The 19840-nt window shown below is 44.7% G+C and overlaps 1 protein-coding gene across 1 annotated transcript in view; it reads right to left on the reverse strand.

The window, feature by feature from the left end:
- Nucleotides 1–1545: 1545 nt before the first annotated feature.
- The window catches only part of LOC142184294 (ras-like protein family member 11A-like), a 29138-nt gene continuing 10843 nt past the window's right edge, over nt 1546–19840 (reverse strand). Inside the window, exon 4 of the mRNA XM_075259076.1 lies at nt 1546–5326. Coding sequence (XP_075115177.1) covers nt 4859–5326 — 468 coding nt within the window. The 3' untranslated portion in view covers nt 1546–4858. The remainder of the gene's footprint in view (nt 5327–19840) is intronic.

A 19840-nucleotide genomic window follows, 5' to 3' on the forward strand; every position in this document is an offset into this window, starting at 1 on the left:
AAAACCTTCAGTAGGACTGGATACAACATCCTGGACAGTTCTACATTCTGGTCCAGATGGAAGAGCACAGGGTGTTCTGATGACGTTCTACAGGACCGGTCTGGTGTGTGTATACATGTATCTGAGGATCGGAATCATCTAGTAGATTTTACACCCAGAGCTGATGGCGAACAAGGCAAACGCCCGCGGCCACCACCATTCCACACCATTTAAAGTTCCTTCTCTCGTTCCACATTAAGTCACCCATAGACATTGGATCATTGTTGGACTTACTGGATTTGACCATTTCATATGACCGGAGGTCTCCCAACTTTTATTTGCGCGAAGTTAAATAAACTTAATGTATGATACCAAAATCCTTTTAAGTAAGTCTGCGTTGTCTTTAGAGCAAAGAAACTGTTTCAAATCATGAAGTCATAGTCCTGGAGGAGTAAGAAAGACAAGACACTGCAGAAGATGACACTTTTATAGATACTAAAAGACCTCATCCATTTACGAGTCCGGGTTCTGAGCTCCCAGATCTTGATTCAATTCTACAGATGTTTGGCGGCTGCCGAGTCACATATTGTAGCTGCATGTCTGAAATTGTGTATACAAGAGACATACCTCATACCTCATGTGCAGACCCTTCACAGGTATCTTCTCTCCCCCTGCCAGAGCATAGAGTTGTTGAAAGCATTGCAAAAAAAACTATTTCCATCTGATATCTTCATATTCTAGAACTCAGTTACAGAATTTCCCAGTATATTATCTGTACCAATTCCTCATTGTCTTCCTTACTGAGTTCCTGTGGCTACACATTAGTCCATGGTCATGCGATCGACACAATGTTGCACTGGGCGTAAACAATGAAACAAGATCTTGAAAGCTATAAGCAATTGATGAAGAAAGTAGATTGGAAATTGTATAACTTTTCACTATACAAACAGTTACATTTATTTATAAACAATCCCTTTAAGACAGCACAAATATTACAATATATTCATTGATGTATCTATTGTATAGAAAGGTTTACAAAACAAGTGTAATAATATTTGGACTGTGATAAAAACTTACTGTGTCTATCCTTCTGCTCAGCTCGCTGCCCTCCGCTATCCATAGACTGCTATGTGATCTATGTGATCTGATAAATGTGAGCTGCAGTCTGTAATAAGATGGACATAGCAGAGATTTCAGAGTGAAAGTCAGTTTAGCATCAGAGACTACCTGAAAGGAGGGAGGAGAATGAAAGATTTTTCTCTGATAGAATATATTTTAGTTTCTTATATTCACTAGTGATTTAGGCAATGTTCTGTTGATAAAAGGAGTGACTATTTATAGACAGGACTGGAAGTTTAGTAAGGCCGGGTATAGCTGAGTGTAATGTCATATAAAATAGTTTCTTATTTCCTTACTGGGTATGTTGAACTAACAGAGGAACTTGCATTGTATCCCTGACTCTGTTCACCCCAATCCCTGAACTGGCCCAACCCAATCCCTGCCCTGCATGCATCTAGGCTTGATTTTAGAGCAAGAAAGGCCCTTGCACCAAACATGTGCCTCAATTTCATTCCTCTATGCCAGTTTTCTGGGAATAATAAATTTCCTCCCTCTTTGTTCTGCTGCTGCCAGGTGAGTAGGAGGAGGCTCCTGCTGCAGCCACATGAGTAGGGGGAGGCTCCTGCTGCAGCCAGGTGAGTAGGAAGAAGCTCCTGCTGCAACCAGGTGAGTAGGGGGAGGCTCCTGCTGCAGCCAGGTGAGTAGGGGGAGGTTCCTGCTGCAGCCAGGCGAGTAGGGGGAGGCTCCTGCTGCATCTAGGTGAGTAGGGGGAGGCTCCTGCTGCATCCAGGTGAGTAGGGGGAGGCTCCTGCTGCAGCCAGGTGAGTAGGGGGAGGCTCCTGCTGCATCCAGGTGAGTAAGGGGAGGCTCCTGCTGCAGCCAGGTGAGTAGGGGGAGGCTCCTGCTGCAGCCAGGCGAGTAGGGGGAGGCTCCTGCTGCATCCAGGTGAGTAGGGGGAGGCTCCTGCTGCAGCCAGGTGAGTAGGGGGATGCTCCTGCTGCAGTCAGTTGTCACTGAGTAGATTCCTTTATATATTTCTTAGCTTTAATACCAATATGAGAGAAGATAAGATCACATAAAGTCACATTGGTTTAGCTATTGGTGAAATCTCCGGTAGCTAACCTGCTACAAATTACATTAGCAGTGATGTGGATGGGACTTTGTGAAAAGTCACACATAGCTTTTTGGAGGAAATTCAATGTTTATATAGACTAGAAATAATACAATACTACAGCACAGTGCACACTGCCATTTGCTAATATCAGAAAGACAAATGCATTGAGAACTGTACGTATATCTGTTTTATTATAAAGGAAGCGGTTAATAACATTTGTAAATAGAAAAATCGTGACATGACATCCCCGGTACTGTTAGTCTCTGTAGGATGGTTTTACTACATCTACTAATAAGCTATTCCCACCACCAAGTCCTAATATCTCTCTATAATTGTCGCCCCTTTAACCTCTGCCAGGAGGCTTTTCCTCGAATTTACTACTTATAAAGTAGAATAGCAACATTCACAAATATAATACATCAATGCTGCTCACAAAGTATCCGTCACCTGCATATAATAGAGGCAGCAATGATCAGACATCTACGAGAAGGCATCATGTTATATCAAGCGGAGCCAGAAAACCAACATATATCCACAGGGAACAAAAGACCTCTAACACTCTGACTCCATGATATGATGCAAATGCTACATTAACTTATATGGAGGTTTGCAAGAAATGCAACTTCTCTGTACTACAGACTCATAAGGTTATACAAGGCTCCATAGTACAGACCTATTTTCCTCTAAAATGAATGCACCCTGTTGCCTTTATCTGCAAAGCTGCTGTATACATCTGGTATCTCAAGACTGTTGTTGGATGTATCCCAAGGTATAGAATGTGCAGGGAAGCCATCGGATACTTGTACATTCTGTTCAAGGAGAAAATGTCTGATAGAGTTGATAGAATTCTCATCAATGAGAAACTGATAGCAAGATGTTACTAAGTGTCACCCCTAGTGGAGACTATAAACCGCCATCATGTTACCCTATAAATCTATGTGTGAGAACTGGAGCCTACACCACAAAAACCGAACTCCTATCGCTAGAGAGAAAATGGCTACAATCTGTAATATATTGAGTTGTTTGGCTCATAGGCTGTAAACATCTGTAATGTATTAGTCCTAGTCTGTGAACCTGATATAACTAGAGCCTGCCAGTGACAATGATATCACAATAATTACATGTAAGGATAGTTTTTGCCTTATGTTATCTCTTCTGATCTGCATTGATGCCTATGGCAGTTTCTATTTGCTATAAGACGTCATATTTTGGGCCCAAGTCCATGAACTCGTGTTGAAACGTAAAAGACGAATTACAGGGTGTGAAATCAGGTGCTAACATGCCATAGGAAAGTATTATTAGTATTGATGGGACTGTTTACAGCTAAATCCTATGCAGAGCAGTCTGACATTCAGTATGGCAATGGAAGTTTGGGTTTTTAGTTTAGTTTGTGCATTACATTGCGGCCGGTAAAGCGAAGATTGGCGCCTCTTGTATCTGTTGCTGGCCACATTTCAGTAATACACCCCACATTTGTAAGTCATATCAAGCTCAATATTTGCTCCAATCCTTGGATCAGGACACCCATAGCGAATGGCTGGAGTGTATATGACTTGCCGCAGTGATGTTATATACACTATGTGATCAAAAGTATCCAGACACCCCCAAAAACATACGTTTCATAATAGGTGCATTGTGCTGCCCCCTACTGCCAGGTACTGCATATCAGCGACCTCAGTAGACATTAGGCATGGTGAGAGAGCAGAAGGGGGCGCTCCGCGGAATTCACGGACTTTGTACGTGGTCAGGTGATTGGGCGCCGCACATCACGCAGGTCAATGACAAACGACGCCTCACTTGGTGTAAGGAGCGTAAACATTGGACGATTGAACAGTGGAAAAATGTTGTGTGGAGTGACGAATCACGGTACACAATGTGACGATCCGATGGCAGGGTGTGGGTATGGCGAATGCCCGGTGAACGTCATCTGCCAGCATGGGTAGTGCCAACAGTAAAATTCGGAGGCGGTGGTGTTATGGTGTGGTGGTGTGTCTCATGGAGGGGGCTTGCACCCCTTGTTGTTTTGCGTGGCTCTATCACAGCACAGGCCTACATTGATGTATTAAACACCTTCTTGCTTCCCACTGTTGAAGAGCAATTCGGGGATGGCGATGGCATCTTACAACACGATGGAGCAACTGTTCATACTGCGTGGCCTGTGGTGGAGTGGTTACACCACAATAACATCTCTGTAATGGACGGGCCTGCACAGCGTCCTGACTTGTATCCTATAGAACACCTTTGGGATGTTTTGGAACGCCGACTTGGTGCCAGGCCTCAGCGACCTACATGGATACCTCTCCTCAGTGCAGCACTCCGTGAAGAATGGGCGGCCATTCCCCAAGAAACCTTCCAGCGCCTGATTGAACGTCTGCCTGCGAGAGTGGAAGCCGTCATCAAGGCTAAGGGGGGGCCAACGCCATATTGTATCCAGCATTACCCATGGAGGGGCCACCAACTTGTAAGTCCGGATACATTTGATCACATAGCGTATTTATCCAAGGCTGCTGTCAGTAATAGATATACGTATGGTTGCATCATGTTTCGCTTTTTGCATTCCACAAATAATAACAATGTTGTAGCAAATCATTGCTGCAAAATGACCCCAATTGTTTCCAGCGCAATTTGCAGGGATAACCGTTTGGATGATGGAAGTGAATAGATGTAATGTTGCAGTTCGTGTCAGTCGTGCTGTCCCGGTTGGGGTCAGAGAGTAGTCGTAGACTTGACTTTAGAGGATAACACTTGCTTAAAACGTCTTTTCAGGTCTTGCATGTTGGGAGACCTAGGGCGCACGAGATGGAGTCCTCTGCGTTTTTCGCCATTACAACTGAATATCATCTTGCCGACCTCCTGGCACAGTTGGTAGAAGGCTCCATAGACCCCTTCGTAGTTTTCTCTGGCTGATACTTCTGCATACGTGCCAGTCAGTTCATTGGCAAGCTGGAGCCCTTCATCAGATTCCACCTGCCGGGCCCTCAACAGATCGGCTTTATTTCCTACCAGAAGAAGTGGGATTTTAGTGTTTGGGTGGATTTTCCGTAAGTGCTGGTATAGAGGTCTGATCACACGGTAGCTATTGTAGTCTGTGATGGAGAAAACCAGAACAAAGCCGTCTGCCCAGTAAATCGATCGGTTGATTTGTTCTTGACAACAAATACTGTCCGCGTCCTCCTGGAAAAGCAAGAGGGATATACATTTAGCAGATGAAGAGAGGAGACGTTATCTTATATATGCAACAAGTAGTTTACTATCTACTGGGGTTGAGCGATCGGGATCGGCTGCAAAATGATCGGAAATCAGATTTCAAAATCCATCCTGAAATCTCAAGATCGGCTCAACCCCAAAAGTGACTTTTCCCATAGAGAAGCAATGACGAGGGTTGAGTGATCGGGATCGGGAAAGATCGGATTCCGATCGGTGATTGAGCAAATTTCACGATCGCGATCGGCTGCAAAATGATCGGAAATTGGATTTTAAAATTGATCCTGAAATCTCAAGATTGGCTCAACCCTACTATCTACCTATCTGCACGGCAGGTCCCTGGAGATTTTATATGTGATCACAATGATTCAGTATCATTTATTTCCTTTAAAGGGAATGTGTCACCAGAGTTTTTATGTTAAATATATATGTATATTTTTTCTAATTCCCAAGCCACTATCTATATTTTCTATAAGTATTATATCCTGCACTCTGACCACTAAACCTAATAATGGACAAACACTTGCCAATTCTGCAGGGGTTTAATTTGCATTAATCGCCTTATTTCCATCACATAGATCTATAGCTAAAGCCATCATTGCATCCACTACTGACAATAGATGATATTGCGGCTTATCATAATCGTCAATGACTTGGCTCCAAACTACTGCTGCTGTTGGCCATGACTATGCTGTATGGCTAAATTCACACCAGTGCCCGGTCTCCACTCAAGGATACGGTTCCCCATTCTGTGTGACTACCTGGGGGTCACAAGTCGGGGTCACATAGGATAAATAAGGATAGATTTTGAGATTCCTAACAGTTACACTACAAATAAAGTTACAGTGTTGCCCTAGTCTTAGGATATAGTCACATATTGCAAATATGTTGCAGAAACTTCTGTCATTGCAAATCCGTTCCATACATCAGAATACAGATTTCGGTGCAGGGATATGTGACCCGGTTGCAGTACGTTTCGGCCCCTATACTAACTGCAGATTTACTATCTGGATAGCACAGCTGTACGGTCCGCAGTGACTCTTCTGCCCAGCTGTATCTCCTCCTGTTTAGATAATGAGCAATTAACATCCGTAAGATTTGGACTCATGCAATGATAGATGGGATTGCTCCAGGTCTTGAGTTTGCTGACGGCTTCTTTTTATCAGGACTCAGCCCTGGGATTTGTATGTTTGGGGTGAGGATTAAGTGTTAAACCTCAGATCCAGCAGAGAAGCCCTGCAGCCATGTTCTCCATGATATAAATGAAATAGCGTTACATGAGATTGGACGATATGACTCATAATGTTTGTTAAGCAAGTCTTGGATGAGACTGGTGTGTTGTGAGTCACAATGGCTATATCATGTACGGCAGAGCCATCAGGTCGGGTCTGTAATCGCTCCTTTAGTATTTATACACAATTTAGGTGCAGATTTTGAAGCCAAAACCAGAAAAGATTGGAAAAGAGCCAGGACTTTATACACTTTTTTCTCTTTATAATCTACACCTGGTTTTGGTTGCAAAAAAAACAAACCTATGAATGTGTAAATCTATCCTCATACACCCACATAATCTCTGCGCTGTCCTGTATAATTGTGCACCTAACCCTTGTACTGCAAATATTCTGAAATACAGATCAGGAATAACAAGGGTCATGCATAGGAGTGCATACAACATGGTGCATAACAAGGGTCATGCATACAAGTGCATACAACATAGTGCATACAACATGGTGCATAACAAGGGTCATGTATACAAGTGCATACAACATAGTGCATACAACATGGTGCATAACAAGGGTCATGCATACAAGTGCATACAACATGGTGCATAACAAGGGACATGTATACAAGTGCATACAAGATGGTGCATAACAAGGGTCATGCATACAAGTGCATACAACATGGTGCATAACAAGGGTCATGCATACAAGTGCATACAACATGGTGCATAACAAGGGTCATGCATACAAGTGCATACAACATGGTGCATAACAAGGGTCATGCATAGGAGTGCATACAATACGATGCATAACAAGGGTCATGCATACAAGTGCATACAACATGGTGCATAACAAGGGTCATGCTTACAAGTGCATACAACATGGTGCATAACAAGGGTCATGCATACAAGTGCATACAACATGGTGCATAACAAGGGTCATGCATACAAGTGCATACAACATGGTGCATAACAAGGGTCATGCATACAAGTGCATACAACATGGTGCATAACAAGGGTCATGCATACAAGTGCATACAACATGGTGCATAACAAGGGTCATGCATACAAGTGCAAACAACATCGTGCATAACAAGGGTCATGCATACAAGTGCATACAACATGGTGCATAACAAGGGTCATGCATACAAGTGCATACAAGATGGTGCATAACAAGGGTCATGCATACAAGTGCATACAACATGGTGCATAACAAGGGTCATGCATAGAAGTGCATACAACATGGTGCATAACAAGGGTCATGTATACAAGTGCATACAACATGGTGCATAACAAGGGTCATGCATACAAGTGCAAACAACATCGTGCATAACAAGGGTCATGCATACAAGTGCACACAACATGGTGCATAACAAGGGTCATGCATACAAGTGCATACAACATGGTGCATAACAAGGGTCATGCATACAAGTGCATACAACATGGTGCATAACAAGGGTCATGCATAGGAGTGCATACAATACGATGCATAACAAGGGTCATGCATACAAGTGCATACAACATGGTGCATAACAAGGGTCATGCTTACAAGTGCATACAACATGGTGCATAACAAGGGTCATGCATACAAGTGCATACAACATGGTGCATAACAAGGGTCATGCATACAAGTGCATACAACATGGTGCATAACAAGGGTCATGCATACAAGTGCATACAACATGGTGCATAACAAGGGTCATGTATACAAGTGCATACAACATGGTGCATAACAAGGGTCATGCATACAAGTGCAAACAACATCGTGCATAACAAGGGTCATGCATACAAGTGCATACAACATGGTGCATAACAAGGGTCATGCATACAAGTGCATACAAGATGGTGCATAACAAGGGTCATGCATACAAGTGCATACAACATGGTGCATAACAAGGGTCATGCATAGAAGTGCATACAACATGGTGCATAACAAGGGTCATGTATACAAGTGCATACAACATGGTGCATAACAAGGGTCATGCATACAAGTGCAAACAACATCGTGCATAACAAGGGTCATGCATACAAGTGCACACAACATGGTGCATAACAAGGGTCATGCATACAAGTGCATACAACATGGTGCATAACAAGGGTCATGCATAGGAGTGCATACAATACGATGCATAACAAGGGTCATGCATACAAGTGCATACAACATGGTGCATAACAAGGGTCATGCTTACAAGTGCATACAACACGGTGCATAACAAGGGTCATGCATACAAGTGCATACAACATGGTGCATAACAAGGGTCATGCATACAAGTGCATACAACATGGTGCATAACAAGGGTCATGCAACATGGTGCATAACAAGGGTCATGCATACAAGTGCATAAACCATGGTGCATAACAAGGGTCATGCTTACAAGTGCATACAACATGGTGCCCCTGGTCATGGTGCCCTGGAGATCCATCAGATTTCTTAGACTATGGGCTATAATAATAATATAAGTCATGACGGTGTCCATACCAAAAAATGTACTGGGGTCCCCTAAATAAGGTTTGTAGCTTCAACAATTGTTGCATAAATCAATAATACAGTCAATTGTATTAGACTTTGCACTATATATCTTATCAGAGTAAATACTTTCTGTTCATCTTGATTGTTTCTGTGCTGCCCCTGACATTTACTCTGAAAATGCCTGCTATATCTGTCTTCAGATTACACAAGTTTATAGAAGTCTATAGAGAGAGAAGGGAAGAGGAGTCAGCAATAAGCAATAAGGAGTAGTCAGATGCTGGAGCTAAACAGGAGCTTTCTATCACAACCAAAACACTTTATTCACATGAGTATAGGTAAGTACTTCTCTGTATATATCCTGTATAGGAAAGGAACGATTGTCTTATGATCAGAGCCAGACCTTGTGGCTGTCACACACTTTTCAAGGAGCCACAGCCAAAGGGACATAGGTCGAAAATCCAGGTTTTGATGTTAGGTTTATGCAATAGGATTAGTGATCAGACAAGCAAACACCTGTTTGTCATCTGATTCCATCTCTTATGCAATATATCATTAAAGCCACCAAATACTCGCATTAATCATTCCTCTCTACAGTTTGTATCAGGTCATGGAAGTGAGCAACGATTGGTTTGTTACATCATCAATGAGACCAGGTAGAAAGAAAACTGGTGCACAAGGCAATAAATCTGCCCCATTGACTTTAATGGAGCTCTTTGTTTGACAAAATGGACCAAAATATAGCAAGTCTGTATTCTTCTTTTAACAGGTGAGCATGCATCCCATAATATACATGGACATCCCATGTCTGCAAAATGTGCATGTGTGAATAAACCTCAATGAAGGGAGTAGTTTCCATCTCCTTACATGCCTTTGTGAACATATTCTTAAAGATCAGAACATTTTGCTAGAAAACTATATATATAAATATAACTATAACCATGCCGCTAAGCGCTCTGTATATATATAACCATGCCGCTAAGCGCTCTGTATATATATAACCATGCCGCTAAGCGCTCTGTATATATATAACCATGCCGCTAAGCGCTCTGTATATATATAACCATGCCGCTAAGCGCTCTGTATATATATAACCATGCCGCTAAGCGCTCTGTCATTGTGTTTGGCCGGGTGTTTGGGGCTACGAAATTGTACTTAGTGAAGGTGATAAGTTCAGAAGATACCAAATTTGTGCAAGTGGGAAGTGGGATCTCGGTGCATTTACACATCATTTTCTATAACTTATGGTTTTGCACATTTGATGTGCTAATAAGAAAATCCATATAATATAACTACTTACAAATGCCAGCTTTCTTTTTGATGCAGAAATTTCAGTTCTTTCCAGGGCTTTGAAAATAAATGTCCCAGAGAGCGAGTGCAGAAACTTACCGGAAATGTCTAAGTGGAAATGTCTAAGATAATATTTCCTTCCGCATAAGAGGAAAGTTGTAGGTCATATATATATATTATCATACTGTATATACATGGTCTGGTACTTGACATGTGTATTATTCCTCGTTGTGAGTCACATCTACCAATATAGGGTTTTGCACTGATCCTTACACTGATATCAGTATATCTGATATCACTGACACCCATCATGTCTATCTGATATCATCCATCCCACTGGAGTATTACAGAATCCAACAATACGCACACCGGCTATAGACAGACACCTTGGTTTACTAGCTTGGGTTGGGTGTGGATTCTCAATAAAAGGGGCTTAAATATACCAAAAATATAATAACATTTTGTTGCAAAATTCTGTCTCCAAGTCATTCACCTACAAGGTGGTGTAAGCCTAGAATAGACGCCAGATCCATCAGCTATTGCGATAATGGTGTCGTGTTTTCTGACTCCTTTTCTCTGGTTACACTTGGCCACTATACGGACAGAGGGATTGGCCCACACCTCTCATCCACTGAATTCGGGCGCTCCTTCCTTCTCATTGCCAGCACCTCGCTGTACAGTCTGCCGTGACATACGTTTGTGATAGAACTGTTGGGTCGCAACAAAGAGCTCAGGGAATTCCAGCCTGATCCTGTAATACGCTGTTACCGCCGCAACAAGACCGTTCATGTCATCTCTTCCCTCCTCGATATTACAACTTCATCTACCAGTGATAAAAATTAAAAGTGGAGGAAATCACAGCAACTGAGCCACAATATGACAGGCCACGTAACGTTACAGATCAGGGTCACTGAGGGCATAAAAGTCACCAACTTTCTGCTTCCTCGGAGTACTAAACCCTCTCAGGCACTAACATCAGTACATGACCTGTGCACATGGTGGCAGGGGTGTCCATGGCTGTCACAAGCATGGATGGCACAAGCTGTCCTGGACTGGCTTAGCGTCAACATCTCGGCAGCCCGGCACGGGAAGCGAGCGGTGGATTGGGGAGGCCCTGTGGACGCAGCGCTGCTTTAACTTACCTATTAGCAGCGCTGCTCCAGTGGCCGCCCCTCACACTTAGCAGAGAGCAGGTCCTCTCCCTGCCTGCTAACGCTACACCTCCTCTCCGCCCCCTCCTCCCCACATGCCGGGTGACGTGGCCACGTAATCAGACCCGCACCCGACGTGTGCCTGCGTCCTATGCGCTGGGGGGAGGGGGGGGGCGCGCTCTGAAGACCGGACAGAGGACCGGACCAAGAAGAACAGGGGGCTGCAGGTAAGCGGACACCGGTGGGGGGAGGGGGTTAATCACTACACAGCGTGGGGTCCAAATTGAAACAATTGGGGTTGGGGGGGGCTTTCTTTCATCCGCCTCAGGTGGCAAAAAGGCTAGGTTCACCCCTGGCCGTTACCTATCTCTGCGATCCTGACAGTCTAGTCAGGCTGTGAGGAACGTCCTCTGACAGTACTCGTCCATAGACTAGTACTGGGGGCATTGGCGGGGCGATAAGGAACGCCTGCTCTGACAGTACTCGTCCATAGACTAGTACTGGGGGCATTGGCGGGGCGATAAGGAACGCCTGCTCTGACAGTACTCGTCCATAGACTAGTACTGGGGGCATTGGCGGGGCGATAAGGAACGCCTGCTCTGACAGTACTCGTCCATAGACTAGTACTGGGGGCATTGGCTGGGCGATAAGGAACGCCTGCTCTGACAGTACTCGTCCATAGACTAGTACTGGGGGCATTGGCTGGGTGATAAGGAACGCCTGCTCTGACAGTACTCGTCCATAGACTAGTACTGGGGGCATTGGCTGGGTGATAAGGAACGCCTGCTCTGACAGTACTCGTCCATAGACTAGTACTGGGGGCATTGGCTGGGCAATAAGGAATGCCTGCTCTGACAGTACTCGTCCATAGACTAGTACTGGGGGCATTGGCGGGGCGATAAGGAACGCCTGCTCTGACAGTACTCGTCCATAGACTAGTACTGGGGGCATTGGCGGGGCGATAAGGAACGCCTGCTCTGACAGTACTCGTCCATAGACTAGTACTGGGGGCATTGGCTGGGCGATAAGGAACGCCTGCTCTGACAGTACTCGTCCATAGACTAGTACTGGGGGCATTGGCGGGGCGATAAGGAACGCCTGCTCTGACAGTACTCGTCCATAGACTAGTACTGGGGGCATTGGCTGGGTGATAAGGAACGCCTGCTCTGACAGTACTCGTCCATAGACTAGTACTGGGGGCATTGGCTGGGTGATAAGGAACGCCTGCTCTGACAGTACTCGTCCATAGACTAGTACTGGGGGCATTGGCTGGGTGATAAGGAACGCCTGCTCTGACAGTACTCGTCCATAGACTAGTACTGGGGGCATTGGCTGGGTGATAAGGAACGCCTGCTCTGACAGTACTCGTCCATAGACTAGTACTGGGGGCATTGGCTGGGCAATAAGGAATGCCTGCTCTGACAGTACTCGTCCATAGACTAGTACTGGGGGCATTGGCTGGGCGATAAGGAACGCCTGCTCTGACAGTACAGGGCTATGGACAAGTGCAGTCAGGAGGAGCACTGCTCACAGCCGAGCTAGACTGTCAGGGATGCCCTTGTGACGATGGGCAGACATCGGTAACGCCATGTGATTACTGTTATCTGAATAAGGCCTTAGGCAGTGACGGTTTTGACAGCTTCAGCATCTGTTTTCCATTAGTTTTTTACTATCAGTGAAAATGTATGAATTTCGTTGATCTTTCTTTTTTGATCTATTTTTAAGGCTACGTCCCCACATAGGTCGGCCGAGCACCTCATACCAAGTCAGGGGATCTTTCCTCTGAGATGGAACATAATTGGAGTAAAAGTTACTAAAATGACATTACAAATACTTCTAATTCCAAACACCTACTCTCCCCCCAGGGGTACATGTCACGTAGAGATGAGCGAACACTAAAATGTTCGAGGTTCGAAATTCGATTCGAACAGCCGCTCACTGTTCGAGTGTTCGAATGGGTTTCGAACCCCATTATAGTCTATGGGGAACATAAACTCGTTAAGGGGGAAACCCAAATTCGTGTCTGGAGGGTCACCAAGTCCACTATGACACCCCAGGAAATGATACCAACACCCTGGAATGACACTGGGACAGCAGGGGAAGCATGTCTGGGGGCATAAAAGTCACTTTATTTCATGGAAATCCCTGTCAGTTTGCGATTTTCGCAAGCTAACTTTTCCCCATAGAAATGCATTGGCCAGTGCTGATTGGCCAGAGTACGGAACTCGACCAATCAGCGCTGGCTCTGCTGGAGGAGGCGGAGTCTAAGATCGCTCCACACCAGTCTCCATTCAGGTCCGACCTTAGACTCCGCCTCCTCCGGCAGAGCCAGCGCTGATTGGCCGAAGGCTGGCCAATGCATTCCTATGCGAATGCAGAGACTTAGCAGTGCTGAGTCAGTTTTGCTCAACTACACATCTGATGCACACTCGGCACTGCTACATCAGATGTAGCAATCTGATGTAGCAGAGCCGAGGGTGCACTAGAACCCCTGTGCAAACTCAGTTCACGCTAATAGAATGCATTGGCCAGCGCTGATTGGCCAATGCATTCTATTAGCCCGATGAAGTAGAGCTGAATGTGTGTGCTAAGCACACACATTCAGCACTGCTTCATCACGCCAATACAATGCATTAGCCAGTGCTGATTGGCCAGAGTACGGGAAACTTGAGTGGCTTTGGTGTGACAGTCCAAGTCTCCTTGTCCTAATTTGTCCATTTCCTTCCCCGCACTATAGACTTGCACAGGAAACAATCTAGATAGATCCAGGCTGGCAGCAGCTGCTCTTGTCAGCCTGGGACGGATCTTGGAGTCACTCGTGAGAACATAACGTTTTGCTTCTCATACTCATGACGTAAGGGAAAACTCCCCAATTAAAGGGTTATTGCCTGCGGAGTCATGGACACTTCTGTGTTGCAAGATCTCTTCTCGGTCAGTGCATAAACTTTTGTTCCCTCTGTCTTAATGACTCTTGGAACCAGTAGAGATAACCAGACATCTGCTTAATATATCGCAGTTACATTGTTAACCCCCATTTGCAAGTACAAGACTTAATGACAGAACAGACATAGCCGTATACTGCACAGTCTGTTAGCGGTGTACATAGATGGACATTATAGACAACCCCTGTAATATGGCGTCACCGCTGGTGCAACCACTTTTACAGACATGAAGCTATCCTACATGGTGACCCTGAAATACCTGGGCAAGTCAAGTGTGCAAGAATGAAACTTTATTCACACATTGGTGTGGGGCGGTGGAAAAAAAAACAGGCGTGGGTCAAAAATTAGTGCAGCCTTATCTCTGTGTTGTCTCCCTTCCTGATTTTGGACTTGCACTGAAAACCCTTTTTCTCCAATGTGTTTTTTCAGTATGGGATGAGATCTGTATCAATCTCATTCATTTTTCTGCTACTGTAGATTGGAGCGGATTAGCCGCATGTCAAGTTCACGGCAGCTAATCCATTGCAAATACGTCTTGCGGGAACTCGACCTATAGGGATTCAGCAAATTATTCAATGCATAGATAAATCTTGTGCATCAGTTCTTCACCCATTTAGACTTTCTGCCCTGACTTTCAGAGTTTTTTATACTGTAAACCTCCTTGCAGATTACTGTATGCAGAGTCAGTGTGATATCTGGGTTTGTCCTGGACAGTGCACTGACCCATTCACTTCTATGGGCCTGAATACATGACTATGAATTATGTGGGCTGCAAAATATGGAGCAGCTCCCATCCCTGTCCGATTTTGCAACCCTGCTTCCCCGGTTCTGATTAATTGAATGTAAGGGGATGCTCGGCCGGTGCAAAAGCAGCACACGGGTGACATTATTACCGTGTTGATGATAGAAGAGAACTATGAGCTGGGGGGGTCTCTATTGCCCGATGTCATTGCTGCACAGTAGAGAACATCCCACTAGACCAGGGGTAGGGAACCATGGCTCGCCAGCTATTGCAAAACTACAACTCCCAGCATGCATACTTGCTCTGCTGTTCTTGGAACTCCCATGGAAGTGAATGGAGCAAGCTGGGAGTTGTAGTTTCACAGTAGCTGGAGAGCCGAAGGTTCCTTACCCCTGCACTAGACAGTACACTTCTATCCACGGATATCTTAGAAACCAAGGGAGCTATAGAGGAATGAATAAAGCAGCAGATTCATCTCATCTACAGCAGCGTCGTGGTGTATAAATCTCAGAATGTTATAGGACAGGCCAGGCCCTCTTTGATATCTAATGTAACACATTGTATCATTCATCGCATCACCATGTATTACTGTATATCAAGCTGCTACATAGACCTTACATTGCCATCCAATGTTCCATATTACCAAATAAGCCCCAGGACTCTTCTCCAGTAAAATGTATATTTACTATATCGTATATTCAGAACCTATTTGCAAAGAAATAGCAGAATATTCTTTAAATTGCAGCAAAAGCTTTAAGTCAAACCAGCTGGTTTTATGTGAGAAGGTAAGACTCAATCCTGCGACTCCTCACTACTGAATATCATTAACAATTCTCTGCTATGAAATATTAACCTATAAAGGCCACAAGAATTTCTGCATCCGCATGAACCGCTTTCTGCACAGTTCTTACTCTTTCGCCTACTTTCATCTTTAGTGCTCATCTGTTCTATAAAGACATACTGAATATGTCTCACAGCGAGAGTCTGGCATATGTGAGTCAGGAGCGGGGCCAGGTCACGTAATGCGAAATTGCAGAAAGGCAGAATCCAACCTTTATTGTAGATCAGGCCAGACTTTCCTGGCGCTGCATTCATTAGAGTAACTCTCAATCGTCTGGTCATCGTACGTATATTTTTAGTAAAATGTCGTGTTAAACCTTTAGGCAGGGTTCATACAGGGATAATACAACTGCATTAACCAATGTGCATGCAAAATCTCACATAGATTATGCAATATATATATCATATACATCTGCAAGAAGTTTGCATGATCTCCCTGTATTTACATCATACTCCAGTTTAATCCCACACTCCAAAGACTGATAGGGAATACAGATTGGGACACTATGTCTGTACAGATCTGTATGCAGTTATAGCGCCCTCTAGTGCTGGCCCCAGGTTGCAGAAATTCATTACTATTCAATAGATCTGCAGCCACATGACTAAGATAAGTACATAATGACTGCTTTGATCTCAGTATGATAAGAATAGAAAAAAATAGCAATTTAGTGAATGCTTGAGCAGATTTGGTTTTAAAGACATTTTGTATAATATGAAGTCATTATCTTTAATACAGAGTCATTATTCTATTCATCTCTCTCTTCTCGTCTAATACTTAGACTGAAAGCACTGACTTGGTCGAAAACCATTTCCAAGAAGAAGAGGAAGGGGCAGCCGAGGGTGATCTGACAATATATCACATACGGTGGATTAAAGGGATATTTCTGGAGTAAAAGGAAACATTTTGTTAGTAATGAGACGATGAGAGAAGGAATGGCTGACCATGGACCATGTGCTTGTGGCCAAGATGTCCTTTCCAAATAGTGTATACAGGGGCAGTGGTATGTAGATCTTATTATTAAAGACCCCCATGCATATTAGACAAAATTCAGGCAAAGCCAATGATCTTGGCAGGACTGGCCCTTGAATGATTAGACATGATGAATTCCGATACCCAATATTTTCCTCCTTCCTACCAACAGAACTGGCTGAACTGACAGTGCATGCATGTATATGGAGGAATCAGAAGGAATAGCTGCCAATAGGGATTGAAGGTGCAGGGGATTTTTAAGTCACTTCTCTGATTAAAATCTAATTAACGATTAAAAAATTGCATTTGCAGTCTGATATTAACCAATAAGACAGCACAAATGCAGGGAAGAAAATGTCATCTCACTAAAGCACATATAAAGGATAAGCATTGTAGTTTAGGGTTCAGGACTAGGGTTGAGCGATCGTGTTCGGAAAAGATCGGATTCCGATCGGCGATCGAGAAAATTTCACGATCGCGATTGGAATTCCGAACACGATCGTTTTAAGTGGGATTGAGATTGAGTGTATACTCAGTGTGAAGGCTCCGCTGCGGTTCCATAGGAATGAATGGAAGCAGCCGGCACACAGCCTTAACCCCCTGCGCGCCGGCTGCGTCCATTCATTCTAATGGGAGACTAGCTAACATCTCTAGTAGCTACTTACCTGCGGAGATGGCTGGTCCGGTGCCCGGTGTTCTCGTTCTTCTTCACCTCGCTGCCCCCGCCTCCCAGGTTAGTGTTAAAGAGCTAGGAAGAAGGCAGGGCTTGTGGCTTAGGAGAGTGTGGGCGGGTACAGGGCGGGGAGACGTGACATCTCCTAACCCGCCCACACTCTCCTAACCTGGGAGGTGGGGGCAGCGAGGCGAAGAAGAACGAGAACACCGGACACCGGACCAGCCATCTCTGCAGGTAAGTGGACACCAGGGGGGACTAAGTAGCCAGAGGATTAAAAAAATCACTACACAGCGTGGATTCTAACAATTAAAGCGTTCACTTGTTAGATTCCATGCTGTTTAGTGAATAGGATTGTTTTTAAAATCCAATCTCCGATTAGCAAAAAAAATCCCATTGACTTGCATTGGGATCGGAATTGGGATCGAGATCGGGTTCAAATGAAAAATGATCGGAAATCGGATTTCAAAATGGATCCTGAAAAGTCAAGATCGGGTCAACCCTAGTCATGACCGAAGAAGCAACTGTAGGCTACATTGTGTCCTCAATGAATTGGATCACACAGATGGATTCTTGTGATAACTGGAAATCTTGGATTCAAACCTATCAAATCTAAGTGTCATGTACCAAGACTGGGGTTGAGCCGATCTTGAGATTTCAGGATCGTTTTTAAAATCCGATTTTCGATCATTTTCCAGCCGATCCCCGATCGTGAAGTATGCTCGATTGCCAATTGGGATCTGATCTTTCCCAATCCTGATCGCTCAACCCTAACCAAGACGTGTACCATGCCCAGGTCTGCAAGGATCTTAGTCTTAGTCTAAGTTTTTTTTGTAATACACTTCTCTCCATGACTTGACTTTCAATGTATTTCTCTTTCGTTCTATTTTTTTACATGCAAAGAACCCTAAAGTACCTCCAGATGGTTCCACTTGTACCCATTGATGATAATGTACATGTCGGCATGAAGATGATCCAGCAGACACTGTAAACAGGACACCGCCTGGGGACTTACAATTAAGACATGTCCCTTTATTTTCTGGGAAGTTGTAGGGTAATTCTAGTTGGATCTCCTCCCAAGACAAGTTTAATATGGCATTAACCTCCCTGCTGACAGAAGGATCGGAGACGTCCTCTTATCTGATGGGACTGTGCAGGCATTGCCATTATCTGTAAAGCAGCTCCTAAAAAGTTCATGCAGCGCACAATGTACCCGAGCCCTGGACCCAGAGATACGGCAACCACAACGTGCTGAAGTTGTTCCAGAATAAATACATTTATGCCTACGACTAGACAATTGTGGCTGTGTGTCTTTCCCAACGTACAGTATACCTCTGCTGTATGTCGCTGTATAGCCATAGCGTGTCATAGATTGGTCACAAAATACTGTACACAATATATATGCATTTCTGCCATTTTGGGCGCAAGCCGAGCAGACCCCATTATAGTCTATGGGGTCTGTGGGTTTCCAAAGGTGACCGAATTCAGGCGTGACCCTGGCGAAAGTAACATGCCTTAAAGGGATTCTACCACTAAATCGCTATTTTTTCTGCTTTAGACGTCGGAATAGCCTTTAGGAAGTCTATTCGTCTCTTACCTTTAGACGTGGTCTCTGCGGCGCCGTTCCTTAGAAATCCCAGTTTTTACCGGTATGCTAATGAGTTCTCTCGCAGCAATGGGGGCGTACCCACTGCTGCCCGAGAACTCTCCAGCGACGCCTCCTTCTTCAGCTGCATCCTCCCCTTCTCTGTCGTCTTCCATCTGCGTCAGCTCCGACGCCTGCACAGTCGGCTCTGCCAGTGAGACACTAGTACAGCCGACTGCGCATGCCGGCCATCGGCCATATTTTCAAGGCTGCAATTGAGAGCATGCACAGTATGCTCCTCGAAGTCTTCGCCGAACAGAGCGTACTGCACATGCTCATTAAGGTCTGTACAGATCCTCCGAAGCCTGGATGACTTCACTCATGCGTCAGAGGTCTGTACAGACCTTACTGGGTATGCCCAATATGCTCTGTTCGGCGAAGACTTCGATGAGCTTACTGCGCATGCAAGCAATTGCAGCCTTGAAAATATGGCCGCCGGCCGTCATGCGCAGTTGGCTCTACTAGTGTCTCGCTGGCAGAGCCGACTGCGTAGGCATCAGAGATGACGCAGAAGTAAGACGACAGAGAAGGGGAGGATCCAGCCG

The sequence above is a fragment of the Leptodactylus fuscus genome, chromosome 11 (genome assembly GCF_031893055.1).
Source record: "Leptodactylus fuscus isolate aLepFus1 chromosome 11, aLepFus1.hap2, whole genome shotgun sequence".
NCBI lineage: Eukaryota > Metazoa > Chordata > Amphibia > Anura > Leptodactylidae > Leptodactylus > Leptodactylus fuscus.